The sequence below is a fragment of the Eschscholzia californica genome, unplaced genomic scaffold, assembly GCF_041429995.1.
Source record: "Eschscholzia californica isolate CP2 unplaced genomic scaffold, dmEscCali1.0.p SCAF_3, whole genome shotgun sequence".
Taxonomy (NCBI): Eukaryota; Viridiplantae; Streptophyta; class Magnoliopsida; order Ranunculales; family Papaveraceae; genus Eschscholzia; species Eschscholzia californica.
The window spans coordinates 49,245,102-49,261,211 of record NW_028238420.1 but is presented as its reverse complement, the minus strand read 5'-3'; the positions used below and the strand labels follow the sequence as shown (position 1 = coordinate 49,261,211).

The 16,110-nt window shown below is 36.4% G+C and overlaps 1 protein-coding gene across 4 annotated transcripts in view; it reads left to right on the top strand.

The window, feature by feature from the left end:
* LOC147551264 (dolichol-phosphate mannose synthase subunit 3-like) overlaps positions 1 to 16,110 on the top strand; it is a 32,041-nt gene extending 15,931 nt beyond the window's left edge. Inside the window, exons 1-4 of one of the 4 annotated variants that reach the window (XM_086672564.1) lie at positions 13,487 to 13,638; positions 14,452 to 14,583; positions 14,737 to 14,844; positions 15,635 to 16,110. In XM_086672564.1, coding sequence (XP_086528690.1) covers positions 14,482 to 14,583; positions 14,737 to 14,844; positions 15,635 to 15,694 — 270 coding nt within the window. In that variant the 5' untranslated portion in view covers positions 13,487 to 13,638; positions 14,452 to 14,481 and the 3' untranslated portion in view covers positions 15,695 to 16,110. Of the gene's footprint in view, positions 1 to 13,486; positions 13,639 to 13,770; positions 13,860 to 14,451 lie in introns of those variants that run through there. The other 3 variants (XR_015238941.1, XR_015238942.1, XR_015238943.1) reach the window with 3 other exon arrangements.

The following is a 16,110-nucleotide window of genomic DNA, read 5'->3' as shown; positions in this document are numbered from 1 at the left end:
AAACATCAATATTTATTCATGTGGGGGATTGTTGGAATCGACGCTCCAGCAGGAGAGTTTTTTGCCTTTTTGATAAAGTTTCCATTGTCGGAATAACTCAAATAATGTACTATGGCGTTTGCCTCGTCGAGGGCTTGAATTTCAAGCTATGGTTTGCTCAAAACCGATTCCGTGTGAATAAGATATTAATTTTCGAAGTTTGAGTTTCAATATGGAAAGATGTGAAATATTTAAGGAAAGTCCCATATCGGGTAAGTTAAAGGAAGATGGAGGGTTTATAATAAGTTGCTCTCTCATACTATAGTATTAATGAAACAAAGGTCTAACGCTTTGCGCGGGTTACGCCACGCAAACCGCGCACACGCGTGGGCGTTTAGGGCGCTTTAGAGGCACCTGCACGCACTTTGCACTTCTCTAGGAGCATAGAAGTCTTTTGTTTTTATTTTATACCAAAAGGCAATCCGACCGACAAGATTAAATCTAGATCTGACGGACCACATTAAACCCGTGGATCAGTACCTCCTCTCTTTAAGAGGGTTATGACTGTTCCCTCCAAATGTGATTGTTTGTTAACAGTCACCTCCACCTTTAAATAAGTCATGAAATCAGACTTGAAGATTTACTTCGAATTAAGACAGTTTAAGGCATTCAAGAGTTTTCAATACTTATTGACGTTCGGAAGATTTTTAAACCCAAGTACCTCTGATCCGAAAAGGTAATCCATTGTATCCTGGGAGACAAATGAGTTATACTGTTGGTACATTAAACAAGACGAATTATTGTCTTAAGGAAAGAGATCCCTCGCCTCGGTTCTAATTAAACTATTTTCTGTTCTCTACCTCTTTTCCTTATTTTATTATTTAAAATAAGATTCTTATTTGGATTTTAAAAAACAGAGTAAGAACAATCTGTCTTACATAAAGAATTTTAGATTTGTTTATCTCTGAATTAGTGTCAGAAGAGAATTATCGTTCTTTAAAATAGGACGATAAACCACTATACAAATTGTTCAACACTTTTTTGCATTGGCTCTTGGAAACGTCGCTATGAACATTATCTCGTACTTGTTGCTTGGTCTGGATGTTTATGGTAATGATAATTTCGATGAATGCTAAGGGTTCGGTGTCACGATATCGTATTAGACAATATACTCAAACATAGCAAGAGTTAATGTCTTTACGTGACCTCGTGGAACTATTGTCGGAAACAAAACTTAGTAATGCTTAGGTGTTAGAAAATGAGACAATAGCCATAACTGATAAGGCGTCATAGTACATGAGATTTTTGAATGATTTTTAATTTGCAAGAGATGTGATGAGCTAATAATTTGTTCCCCATCGTGGATCATGCATTTACTACTCTCCAATTACTCTGATCTCTAGGTTGTAACATTCCCTGTCGTCTTAACTCAAACCCTAAGGGCACATACAACCATGGTTTTATTTCCCTTAAAGTCATCTAAATGAGTGGGATCATGTTGTTAAAAGGGAAAATCAGTTCCAAAATCATCATTCATGGGAGAAAAAATTAGGTGAAATACTGATGTCCACATCGGATTCCAGACGTAGTTTATTTGGCCTGATTTTTCGTTGATCTTATCAACTTGGCTTCAATAATTGTAAGTCTCAAAACTATTAGGATCATGTTCAATTTTTTGCAAATTAACACACTTTTCAGTGGCTAAGAGTTCGTGTGAGTCTGTGTTTTTTTTTTAGTTAATTCTTGTAAGGCCCCCTACTTTGTGACCAGCTTCCTTTATGGCCCCATTTTTTTTGGTAAATTCAAATATGGCTCTCTATTTTCAAGTAAATGTCATTACTACCCTTCTTAATTTTAAATTTAAAACATTTAAAAAACATTATTTCCACCTCACCCCTCTCTCTCTCTCTACAACTCACCCCCTCCTCTCTCTCTCCAATTCACCTCTCTCTCTTTCCAACTCACCTCTCTCTCTTTCCAACTCACTTCTCTCTCTTCCAACTCACCTCTCTCTCTCTCCAACTCACCTTCATCTTCTCCGATTAAGGTCGCCGGCCGAAAAATTTTCCGGTCGGCGACCTTAAAAAAAAAAAAATTCCTCTCATATCTCTCTCTCTCTAAAAACTGGTATGTTCACGAGCAGACCTTTCTCTGTTCACGGCTCCGGCGAAGGGAAACCCCCTTCGCTGGAGTTTTTAGAGAGAGAGAGAGAGATGAGAGGAATTTTTTTATTTTTTGGAGGTCGCCGGCCGGAAAATTTTCCGGCCGGCGACCTTAATCGGAGAAGATGAAGGTGAGTTGGAGAGAGGTGAGTTGGAAGAAAGAGAGGTGAGTTGGAAGAGAGAGGTGAATTGGAGAGAGAGAGAGGGGTGAGTTGTAGAGAGAGATGAGGTGGAGAGAGAGAGAGGGGTGAGGTGGAAATAATGTTTTTTAAATGTTTTAAATTTAAAATTAAGAAGGGTAGTAATGACATTTACTTGAAAATAGGGGGCCATATTTGAATTTACGAAAAAAAGGAGGCCATAAAGGAAGCTGGTCACAAAGTAGGGGGCCATATAAGAATTAACTCTTTTTTTTGTATAACATTTAGGTGCTGTTTGTTTTTTGTTTTTTTCAGATTTGAAATCTGAATTGGCACCCAATTCAGATTTCAGATGTTTGTTTTTTTAAATTTGGTAGGATCTGAATTTTGACTGAATCACTTAGATGTCTGAAATAACTGAAAAAAGACCCACTAATTTCAGACTTCAAAACAAGTCTGAAAGAGAGGCCCAACTTCTGAAAAAGATCAAATGACCATTACGCCCCCATGAATTAAGAAAATCTCTCATGTTAAAAATATTTCAGCACCAGCACCACCACCATAGCAACCACAACCACCACCACGCAACAGGCCACCACAACCACCACACAGCAGGCCACCACCGCCGCCAACACACAACAACAAAACCACTGCAACAACAAAACCACCGCAACAACAAAACCACAGCAACAACACAATCACCACAACCACCACCACCACCAAGAAACAACATCTCGTTCATGCGTTTCCTCAAACAAGTGAACAACATCAAGAATGGACTCAGAAGAACAATAGAAATGAAGAAGATTGTTAGTTATAAACAAATCTGATCCAAACCTAGATTTTAAAACACAAGCATGTATCATGTTCCCCGCCTGTAAAGATCGAGAAGCAATCGTATTCCTTAAGATTGAGATGATAAACCACGAATCCATGATCTGGGTAGGATTTAATTGGGATCCATAAATGGAGAATCAAAAGGGTTTTTTGAAAGTATTACATATAAGGGTTAGAGAGAGAGATTGTCGATCTGGTCACCATGATTAACCTTCATCAGAACTTTTACATCTTCCATCAGAGAGAGAGAGAGAAACGGTTGAGAGAGAGTAAATGAGGAAGGGAAACAGATAAAGAGGGATCTAGGGTTTCTTTCATTTATTGATATTGAAAATAGAAATTATGTTTTCTTGGTAAATAATATTAATTAAGGGTAAAAATGTCATTGTCTGAATTCAGACTTAATGATTCAGATTGGAAAAACAAACATCTGACTTGTAAAATAATTCATCTAATTCAGATTCAGCCATTTCAGTTCAGCCAATTCAGATTCAGTCAATTCAGATTCAGTCAATTCAGATTCAGACATATAAAAAAAAAAACACCTTAGACTAATACTGCATTTCAGGCATGCTCGTCTCTTTGACATGTGCTGCGCTATAACAACTTTACTGTTGAGAAATGCAATTAGGCCCCGAAAACAGACTTACTACTGGTGAAATACTGATGTGGCAATATGGACGTTCTTCTAAGAGGTAATTACTAGAAAGGTCAAAATAATATTGAAAATGAGTAGAAAAGCACTAAACATTTGAAAATTATTATTCAGGTCAAAAAGTGTACAAATACTAAAATACCCCTTTTTGTCAATTTGTGTAACTAAATTCTTTTATTTTTCTTTAAACTTTAAATCGATATAACTTTTGTTTGAGATGTCGGATTTCTATGAAAATTATATATTTAGAAATGATTTTTCATTAGCTTTCTAATAAGATCCACTTTCATTACTTTTTTTCAAAAAAAAAAACCAGAAAAAACGACGTTTTTTTTTTCCTTCACGTTTTTCTGCAAACGTGTTGCAACAATCTGTTACGCAAACGTGTTTGCAAAAATCTGTTATGCAAACGTGTTTGCAAAAATCTGTTATGCAAACGTGTTTGCAAAAATCTGATATGCAAACGTGTTTGCAACAATCTGTTATGCAAACGTGTTTGCAACAATCTGTTTTGCAAACATGTGTTTGCATAATGTAAATTGCAAACTGTGTTTGCAAAATGTAGATTGCAAACATGATTTGCAAGCTTTGCAGAATATAATTTTGAGTTGCATATCTTGCAAACTCGATTTGCAAATTGAGAATATAAACTAAGAGTATATGTCTACGAAATCTTGAGTTTGGAATTGATTTCATCATTCATAACTTCACATAAATGAATTTGAATTATCGGCCGATAGCTAGTTGATAGAAAAGTAAGGCCACTATTACCTTTTTATATTAAAAAGTATGAATATACGGGAACAATTTATGTTTCACATTTTGAGAAGAAAACTTAGACATTTTTGTTGAACAAATACTAGATTATGGGTGTCAGGTAAATAGCAAACCTCCGCCTTATTGAGTATGACATATAACACATTGAGAATGTGAAGATCGAAAAAATCCTAGAGACAAGTTCAAGATTCTTTTAGGTATTGTTATAGTTCATTTCGAATCCACAATTAGGACTTAGGAGATAAATATAAAAAAGTGGTAAAGAATCAAATGATGCATTTGGATAATTGTTTTGTACTGAATATACCATCCATAGGCGCTTCGATCTGAAAGGGTCATCACATGGACGTACAACAGATAAGCCTGACGCGGAAATTGATGCTAATACAACCCTTAAGGACCTCGATCTTAACTTTATATTTCGATTACAGAGAGCATGGTTTCAAGAGCTTCAAAGGCAAGTCGATAGGGACTGTGAGCTTCTTGAGCAGGAAAGAATTATGGATTATAGTCTGTTGGTGGGTGTTCATTTTAGGGAAGCATCCAATAATAGGGATATACCTATGACTGATGGCCGTACTTCTGCTGTCCGAACACCAAAGGGCTCTGAGAGTGAAGCTGTTCGTCTTTCTCGAGTGGACATGGATCAACTTCTTTTTGATCCCACAAGGTGGGCAACTATTAGATTGGGTATAAATATGCCAGCAAGAGTAGAACAGACTATAAGAAGAAACGATGAAACTCAATTGATTGGAGAACCAACAGGAGAGTGTTACGAAGTGGTATTATTCTTCGGCATCATAGATATACTTCAAGATTACGACATAAGCAAGAAACTAGAACATGCTTACAAGTCTTTCCAATATGATCCTACTTCAATCTCAGCCGTCGATCCGAAGTAATATTCAAAACGCTTTCGTGATTTCATTTACAAAGTTTTTACAGAAGACACGTAAAGAGTCAGTCCGCATTTTGTTTCTCTATCTAGATAACTCAGTGCATCCATTACCAGCTTGTAGAGCCAAGAATCGCCTCTACGAGTCTGGAAGAAGTGGGTTTGCAGTTTGCTGAAAGCATTGGTTCGTGATGCAAATGAGCTTTGACAGAACAAGCTATGGCTTCCGAAGTTGAACGCGGAAACTCTCTGTTTCTCTTTATCTCTCTCATTATATATAATTTATGAATATATAACCCGATTACCACTAACCACTCAAGTGCATTCGATTTGTAAATGAATTTACCTTGGGGTAAATCTGTATCAAAATCTATTCTTTTTGTACCCAATATTCCTGTTAATTGTTATTTACAAAAAAAAAATAATAATACATTTCAAATCGAGTTCTATAACAAAACAATGGTTCACATATGAGAATCCAAATTAACAAAACCTAGAAACACTAGCAGGAATAACAAACCCATGGTATAAATTGGTAGTAATCTTGTAAGTTCTAATGATTCAGTAAAGAAACTAGGGGTTAATGAGGAACCAATTGGTTAGAAGAAGAAATATGTGATATCATACTGAGATCAGATCTAGTAGTTGTAGGAAATGAGCGTCTAACAGCATTCAATTGAATTCCAGCACAAATGAGTCTTGTACAGAAAACATCGTACTAACAACAAATCCAATTACTGGCATCACCAATTACACTTTAATTTCTTAATATGATTCGAACCTCTTAACAAAAAAAAAAACAAATCCAATTACTGGCATCACCAAGTTAAATCCCTGAAGTAATCATCTTTCTCTTTCTTCTTCCACCAATTAAATCAAATACTCAGAAAAGAAAAACTCAAATCCACCTCACAATCACATTCTCCCACACTCTATCAATCTTCCTTCTTCAAACCCTAATTCCAAAAACCCTAGAACTATAAAACTAAATCAATCCTATACAATTAAATAAAATCTCCACGATTCAAACTCACCCAAACAATCAGATGTACTAGTAGTACTGACAGTAACAGCAGAATAAATCTGTTATAGGGAAAACCCATCTACACAATCTTTGGGGAGATGAAATTACTCAAGATTTGAACTCTAAACCGTTCGAAAAATGATCCCCATTTCTTAAATCATGATGTGTAATTTATCGGTGCGTGATAATCGGAATCGTTAGAGTATAAGGAGACATGAAGGAAATACTAAAAGATGGGATTTGGGGGAAAACTCGAGATTGGGGAAATCGAACACATAGCAGGAAAGGTTCGCGAAGAATCAAAAAGAAGCGTCGAAGTAAAACCAACAGATCGTTCAAGCAAAGGTGATGATGGAAAACATGAACTCATAGCAGAAGGAAGAAGAAGAACCATCGAGAAGAAGAACAAAAAAAATTCTCAGAAATTCGTGGGTTTTGTGAGAGAAAGGAATTTTAATGTATGAGGGTATTTTGGGAACCAAAATATTAGGAAGTGACCTGATTGATAATTTCTGATATTATTTTAAACTTTATGAGTTAATACTCATGATATTTTGACCACTCTTAGTTAATAGTAAAAAGTGTAGACTTTTCTAGTTATTATGAAATTTTTTACTACCTAAATAGTCATTTTCTATTCTTCTAATGCCACATGTAGTTGGCCACTTGCTCAAGGTATTATACATTGAAATACTTATAATAATTGGTCAGCTTGCATTGACCGAGTCATATTTCACTCACACTCACCTATTTCACTCACGCTCACCACTTAAAGCTTTTATGTCATTGGAGATATCCAAAATCAAAAAATTATCTTCTTCTAAAATAATTGAAGTTTTTTATTGGTGTTTTAACAGTGAAAATGATGAAAAAGAGAGAAACTTTACATTCTTATTTGGTGTAAATAAAACTATAAAGACTGAGAATCACCTACTAAAAAGGTGTTGAAACATCATATGAATCTTCATTTTAAGTACTTATTTCAATGAAAATGATGTTATATTGAAAGCAGAAAAACTTCCTAAAGGTAATCTATCAGAGGTATTAGTCCGACAGTTTGCATTATTAGTAGGCATGAAGCTACCAATATGTAATAAAACATATCGATTTTATCTCACCGACGAAAAACTTATCAAAAACTTTCTTCGATTGTTGTTCTTTGTTATCTGTCGGTAGGACTGTATCAATGCCTTATATTACACATCGATTTCATGTTTCCGACAGTTTGAGTATATGAGCGATTTCATCTTATCGGAAAACTTGTCAAAATTTTCTTCGATTGTGCTTCACTACCATATGTTGGTATGATTGTATCGACTCTTTATGCATCGGTTTCATCTTTTCAATAGTAGTGTAGAATCGACTTACCAACGAAAACTGGTCAAGACATTTGACCAACGTGCGTGTGTAAGAAAAGTGAGTGTGGTATGATAAAAATAAGTTTGTGAAAAAACGTGAGTGTATTCGGTAAAAACGGTGCGTGTATATAACATTTCTCTACACAAGTAAGTTGATTTTTGGACTCAAAATGAAGTTATTTTACCAGCCCAATCTAGTTCTCAAAGTCTTATGTCCGGGAGAATAGTTTGGGTCCGAGCAGGGACGGATCTACATGCAAGCCAAAGGGGGCCATGGCCCCCCTTGACTTGCCGTAAATTGTTTTAGAAATGCTGATTGCTCTCTGGTTTTTCGTATAAATAAAGTTCGAGTCATACTCATAACATATATGTAGCGTGGGTGAGATGATAGAGGTCCGAGTTTTAGAGGTGAGACACCTGGGTTCGAACAATGGTAGACTCAGATTTTTCATTTTTTTTTTGTTCGGCTCCCCTTGACTACTACTCCTTGTTCCGTCCCTGGGTCCGAGGTCGCGGTCTGTTAGTTAGGGTTCCTGTAGGCGTCCACCATTTTTTGCTTTAGGCCCGCCATTCCATAGTCGCACAACATATTCACCTATTTAATTTGTAGGCGCCTCAGAGCACTCCTTGACAACTTATTCTTCTTCATTCATTTTCATTTCGGCATTTCTTTCAAAATTTTCGTCAAAACCTTAGATTCTTCGTGTTTTATTATGGGCATCATCTATTGTTCGTTCTTTGAAGGAAGTGGCTAACAAAAGGTTCGAAAGTTTTTCATTTTCTTTTACTAGAAAGCAATACTAAAAAATCCTACTTGTTTTTTCTATAATTTATCTTTTTTTAATCTAGTGTTTGAAATTTTTCCAAAAAAAGATTTATCATCGGCTTTGGGTTGATCTCAGATAGCTTACAGGTCGTGACCGATAATTTAGGGGTCCATGCGAAATTTGAATCTGGCATTTGAAAAACAAAAAAAAAGTAAAGGTACTCTTTCTTTATACAAGATATAGTTTAGAATCTAAAAGTGAATTTTTTTAATGTAGTATTTTTGTATCATGATTTTACTTAAATATTTACATATTTTCGAGTATTTTCTTTACAAATTTAGATTTCTATTTTAAAAAAACACTTCAAAAAATATGAAAGAAATGCACTCAAATAACAAAATGTTAGACTTTAACTCTGACATAACAGTCTCTCTCTCTTTCTCTCTCAAAACCTTCTTTCACAAATCCGAGTATTTCCCCGGTGAAGGGTCCCCCCTTTGCCGGAAACCTTTTACCTTTCTTTAGTAGTTTGTTATCCCTCTATAAATAGTTTATAGGGTCCCAGATCGGTGTGGTAGCCGTTGTGTTCTTGAAGAGATGGTGGTCGTGGTGTATTGTGGCGGTTAGATTTATGATTTATGGTGGTGGCGAAGGGTTTGAACGGAAGCGATGGTGGTCTGATTGACGTTGTATGGTGGTAGCGGGGATTGAACGAAAGTGATGGTGGTGGTTTGAATTGCTGTGCTTAGTGGTGGCGGTGAAATTGAATAAAAGAGATGGTGGTGGCTTAAGTTAGGGTTCCTGATAGTTTTCCAGTTTTGTGGTATGATATGATGGTGGTTTTCAATGGGGATGGTGGGAGTCTGTTTTTGTGGTATGATATGGTGGTGGTTTTCAATGGGGATGGTGGGAGTCTGTTTTTGTGGTATGATATGGTGGTGGTTTTGTGGTTTGGATCATGGTGGTTTCCGGTAATGACGATGGTTTTCATCGTAATGGCGACGACTCTTCAGTGGCGGCGACGCTTTCCCGTTAATGGCGGTGGTGGTTCTCTCGGCTGGGGGCACCTTGAATCTTAGTACTATAATTTTGTTGACCTTTAGGTTCTTTTGATTCTCGATCTTGATGATCTTTTTATTTATTCGACCTTTAGGATATTTTATATTTAGTTGTCTTCTTTCAAGAAGTACTTTACGTTCGAAAGTTTTTCGTAGAACTTTACTTAGGTAACTTTCATGAAGTTCTCAGAAGAATTAACAATCCAATACCATGTAATGATGCCCCAAAACGCGACCCAGGTGGCTTTTAGACTACACAATTCGAACCCATAAACAAGGTTTCAAATTGGACTGTCTGAAAACCTTAGCCATACCTCAGGCCGAAACCGGTCTGACAACATGCTTATTGTCTCAGACTGGATGTTGGATTGACTGAGTTATGCGTATCATAGTTAAAAATTGGGTTGTGTATAGAGGCACCCTTTTGGTTATGTTCGGTAGGGGTGAGCAACGGTCGACCGGACCGACCAGACCGAACTCGGCCGAACCAGACCGAATGGTTTTTATGTTGGGTTTTGTGTATCCTATACACTATCTAGTGTTCTAAGCGGAATCTCAAACATCATATGTTAACACTAGATTTCCCAGGATCATATGCATAAACTAATCAATGAACTAGAGAGGAATAAATACCTTAACGCGTTTTTCCCTCGAACCATTCCAATCGCATGCAAAGATCGAGAGCTCCAACTGTAGCTCCTCTACTTGAGACACCGAGTGAATAGACTTGATCTCCCTTCCTTTCAGACTGCTAGGACTTACTAGAAGGTTGAGAAGAACTCTTCTTCTTGACTAGATTGATAGAACGGGAGCTTTTTCTCTATATTCCTCTCTCTCCAATAGCTGTATATTCAGAGAGAGAGCTGTATATTTTTCCTTAGAGAAAAATCCACACCTTTTCTGTTCTCAACTGACCCAATATATAGACAAACCCTAATTTGAATCCCATTCAGATTAGGTCTTTCTATTTTCGGGTCACAGAAAAGATAATTACCAAAATACCCTTTTGGGGTATTTTGACAAGTCCCTTTAGTGTGGCCGGCCAGAACAGCCCACCATGGGCTTTCTATGGCCGGCCCACTTACTCTGGTCGGCCATCACATGGCCGACCTTATGAGCCTTCCCCAGGGCACCCCTTTTAAGGCCCGGTTCTTTCTATCTTGATCTGAATCTCCATTCGAACCCTTTCGGCCTTTCTAGTTGGATCCCATCCATCTTTAGCCTGTTCCCGTCTAGTCAAGTCTCTCCGATCAAGCTACCACTCTTATGTGTAACCCGTTGTAGGATCCGGTCTATGTTAGCCGTGAATCAACTCCTTAATCCGACGATCGTAGTTGGCTTCTAGCAAAGCATTACGACCCCTAATTGGACCGGACTGGATGATCTTTACGTGTGGTCATCGTTATCCTAACTGACAAATTGATCGCATTGCCACCTTGGTCGAAGGACACTCCTTCGGAAGGACATCTCCTTCAGACCGAACGGATATATCCTTCATTTTAGGCCGAACCGAATAGTATTCGGCTCGACTCGGCTGAAAAACCGATCAACCGATCAAAGTTTGGTTTGGCTTCGGCTTGGGATATTGAAAACCGCCAAAATCGAACCGACCAAACTACACATATATATATATATATATATATATATATATAAATATTGTATAAAATAAAACTAAAAATAAGTATTTAAAAGTTGAAACTAAATAGTAAATAGCGATTGGAAATTAAGAAAGGAATATTCTACGGATTGAAACCTTTAATAGAATAAAGAGCTCCTTTGAATTATAAGTTTTTATTTGTTTTGTCCTTAAGTGAAAAGGTTAAAATCTAACCTAATTTAATATAGTTTTCAACTACTCTTCTTGCCGCTTCCTGTAAGGTGTGAAGTCTTAACATCAAAGCTCCCAATCTCCCATCAAACTAATACACCACTATTCAAGTTTTATATACTTGTCTAACCTTTGTTTATGGAATTTATCTTTTTAAGTTATTTATGTGTCTATGACGGTTACAAGAAAAAAGAACTTAAATATATGGTTGTTGAAAGATTTTAGTTATTTTGTGCTTAATACGTTATCTCTTTACGTTTTGCAGGGGTGGCCCTGGTCCAAAGCGAACAAAGCGTCGCTTCGGGCCACCGGTTTTTAGGGGCCACCAAGACATTAATTTTTGTAAGAAATATATAAGAAGTCCAACTCTCTAAAAAAAAATTATAAGGGCCCCATTTAAAAAATGTTAAGTAAAAAGGGCCACCAAATTTGTTGATCTTTAAATGAAAGGTGGGCTCAAAGTTTGTTTGATTTATGGGAAAGCAGAGTAGAAAGTGTTGATTCAAAAAGTGGTGGAGACAAGTGATGATTACGAGAAGCTTAACCCATTTAAAAAATGTTAAGTAAAAAGGGTCACCAAGACATTAGGTTTCAAGCTCCACAATTACGAGAAGCTTTAGAAGAATTGGTGGAGACAAGTGATGATTCAAAAACAATTTATGATGCCAAAAATATATTAAAACAAGACTTTGAAAATTTTGAATTCCTTTTGATCATGGTTATTTGGCATAATATACTGTTTGTGGTAAACTCTGATAGCAAAACACTTCAAACTGAAGATATAGATATTGATGTTGCATTAAAGAAAGGTGGAAATTGAATGAACTCATTCGTTATCTTGAAGATTATAGAGAAGTGAGATTTGAAGAAGGCATGGTTGAAGCTAAAGAGATTGTCATTAAAATGGGATCTGAAATAACATTTCGAGAAAAACGTATTATTCGAAGAAAAAAAACAGTTTGACGAGAATGCGTGTGAAGATCCATCAATGTCACCTGAAGAAGCATTTAGAGTTAATTATTACATATCAGATCAGACTCTTTCTTCATTTAAGAGCAGATTCGAGCAAACTAGAAATACAAAGAAATATTTCGTTTTCTGTTTGAGTTAAAAAAGTTAAACTCCCAAGATGATGGTGATTTGAGAGATTCATGTGTTCGTCTTGGAACCTTTTTCAAGCATAATGAGTCATATGACATAGACGGAATAGACTTATTTTCTGAACTGAAAGTGTTGAAGCGTCTTTTACCAGATGAGATCAAAAGACCAACTGAAGTGCTAGATTATTTGAAATATATGAAAGGTTGTTAACCGAACACATGGGTTTCTTATCGAATTATGTTAACGATTCCAGTTATTGTTGCCTTTCCAGAAAGAAGCTTTTCTAAGTTGAAGTTGATTAAGTCTTATATTCGATCTACTATGTCACAAGAAAGGTTAAACGGGTTAGCTATATTATCAGTTGAGAAGGATATAGCTGACAGTCTTGATTATTCGACAATTATTAGTGACTTTGAAGCGAAAAATTTAAGAAGAACAAAATTTCAGTGATTGTAAATATCAAAAAATTATTTTGCTATATAAATATGATGAAAATATTTTGCGGTACTTACGGTTTTCATGTAAATACATTTATACGTTTTACAATTTGATAGAAAGGACCACATTTTCAGACCTCGCTTCGGGCCACCGAAAAGTCAGGACCGCCCCTGACGTTTTGATTGGAATTACATTGTTAAACATTATCATTTCAATAATTTCATTTTTCCCACGTTTTATTTGGTTTATTGTGTTCGGCCGGACCGACCAACCGAAGTCAATCGAACCAAGCCGAACCGGGCCGAACGAAGTCGGCTGGCAATTTGATCGGCTCGACTTCGGCCGGTGATCTAGCCAAACCGCCATTGATTGGTTCGGCTTCAGCCGGACTCTAAATGATCGGCAACCGACCGTTGCTCACCCCTAATGTTCGGGGACATTTCTCATATGTGTCACTGGCACATTTATCGATAACATTTGTGACGGAAAGGTTACCTACCCAGCGAGACTCGAAACCCTAATTTCAATCTCTAGACTGATCCGATTTTTTCACCCTCTGTTTTCAGTTCGGAAATTGATTTCTCGCAAACCCGCTTCACAATCAACCATCTTAAAAGAGGTAATATCAGTGAATCTTCGCTCGATCTATATACTACTTTATATTTAACCTAATCGATATCACTTAGGGTTTCTTATGCTCGGCAAAACTATTTCACCGATCATATGTAAATCACTTTCTGTGTATTTGTAGAGAAACTAGCCATATGATGTTGGGATATTGCGCAAGGGCTTTGAGTTGTTCATTGTATTTACAGTGACGCAATGAGATCAAATCTTTAGGTTTTCTTCCCCTCTGATGGCTCTCAATCTCTCAAATTTTTAGTGTAACTTCAATAATTTGAAGTTATTAGGGCACTTTCTTACTTGTTAACCTGTTCAAGTTCAAGTTCATGTGTTTTCCGAAAACCTTAACCTTGTTAAGGATTTCGATCAGAATAGAGTGAAAGGGCAGCTGCTTTTCGGATGTCCTCAGTGAAATGATGTTTAGATTATTACTTAAATTAAGTCCAGTATCTGGATTGCAGTTTTGTGTCTGATTTTGATTACTGTTTGTTTTTTGTTGCTTTAAGTAGTTGGGTCGGAATTGTTGGGATAATGTTTGTTTTTGTCTTCTTTTTGTGAAAGGTTGATTTGTGATTTTGGGTCTATTTGTTTCAGACGCTTCATATTCAGATAAGTCACTTTCGTGTTTGATTCGGGTTCCTGTTGAATTACTACGTAAAAGTATCTAGTAAAAACAGTAACTTGTATTTGGATGGTTCGAGTGGAGGAAGTTGTGTAAATGTTTTTTTTTTATTGGTGGAAAAAGATATACTAGTTTTGTTCATAACGTTTACTTAGAATTAGATTTTATTGTTTGTGTTGGAACTAGTTAGGAATCAACATTCCACTTGAAGGTTCGATGAGGCATATTACTAAGATTTTGACGTTTCTCGTGGCAACTACTGCCTTTTGGATTGGTCTTTTGGAGGCATCGGTAATTCCACGTAAACAGACTTGGTTTGTTAGTTTCTTGATCTTGAAAACTCTATTACCTTAACTTATGGAGTTTATATTGCTTGGGTTTTTGCTTACCTTTTTGTACTTGTCATACCCTTAATGGATACAGTCAGTTTTACTCGGGTTTTTGCTTAATTTTTTGCATTTGGCTTTCCAGCTACCAGTATACTTCTTTGTGTCGCTAGGCTGCTATGGTCCTTTGATGCTTGGAGTTGGTTTGATAAAATTTCCTACATGCCCTCAAGAAGCAGGGCTGCTGCAAAAGGTCTTAAGCTCTTTACTTTCGAAACTTTGTTATTTCCTTTCTCTGTTAGAAACACAAAGACTTAACTGAACGGAACCGAAACACTAAAAGTGAACCCTTTTGGTTATTCATTATAATAGGATATTTGATATCTATGTTGTTTAATTATAAGTTGAAACAATTTACATGAGATCGAATTTTAGCAGAAATAACATGCTCGAACAGGATTGAGACTAATTGCTCGACCATTTGACATCATAGTTTTGAGTGTATCGGTGTAACTGATTTTATGTACACATCTGTACTGTAGATTTGTAATGTTCATGAGGAGATTTCCTTTCTTTTGAGCATCCTGTTTCTTAGATTGGGGGCGTGGTCACCAACTCACTATTATATTTTTTCGTCTTTTGATCTCCATTTTGTTTACGTTGTTTTGTGATATTCCACATTGAGTGGCTAACCAACCACCTAGGTTCTTAGAAGAACGGACTTGTACATCTGATCTTCTTATACCCTTCAAAGTCTTTGATGTGTGTCATAGAAGTCTTCTCCCCCCAAAAGTGTGAAGACATTGTAATTCAATTCATAGACAACTCCGATATGACATGAATAATATAATGGAAAATTAGACGAAAGTTGGAGTTGCAACTTTTTCTCAAAGTCTATCACAATATTCCATATTTTACCAATCATATATTCGATTTCTTGTTGATCTTACTTGTGTGGGCAATACTGAAGGAGGTTTAGATTTAATCTATATGTGCTTGATTTCTTTCCTTTATGTGAGATTCAGAACTATAATTGTTTGCAGGACATTACGGAGGCGAATGAATTCTTGATGCAGAAGGGAGTTGATGTGAGCTGTGATTGAAATTTGTCTAAACCCCGTCCTTCCGCTCGGTCATTTAGGTCACACACACACAGCCACACAGGTAACACTGCCGAAAATCTCATCATGGGCGAAGGAAAATCCGAATAATTCTGAATCCAATTTTGATCAAATTTAAGAAAGAAAAATATAACGTGTAAAATTTGGCAAGCTTCCTTGTTCAACTTTCTCAATTTGTTGTCTGCATTTTGAGATCTTGCAATCTGGCATTAAAGCCTATATATGGTGGTTGTTGAATGTTAACTTTCTATCAGGTCAGGCAAAACCAGTGGAATGTGCTTCAACTCAAACTTGTTTCACTGTTAATTTCATTCAATTGGTAACAGTATTTTTATGACCATGTGGATTTATTTCTTTTAATCTCTCTCGATTTCGAGTATAATATAAAAAAAGAAAAA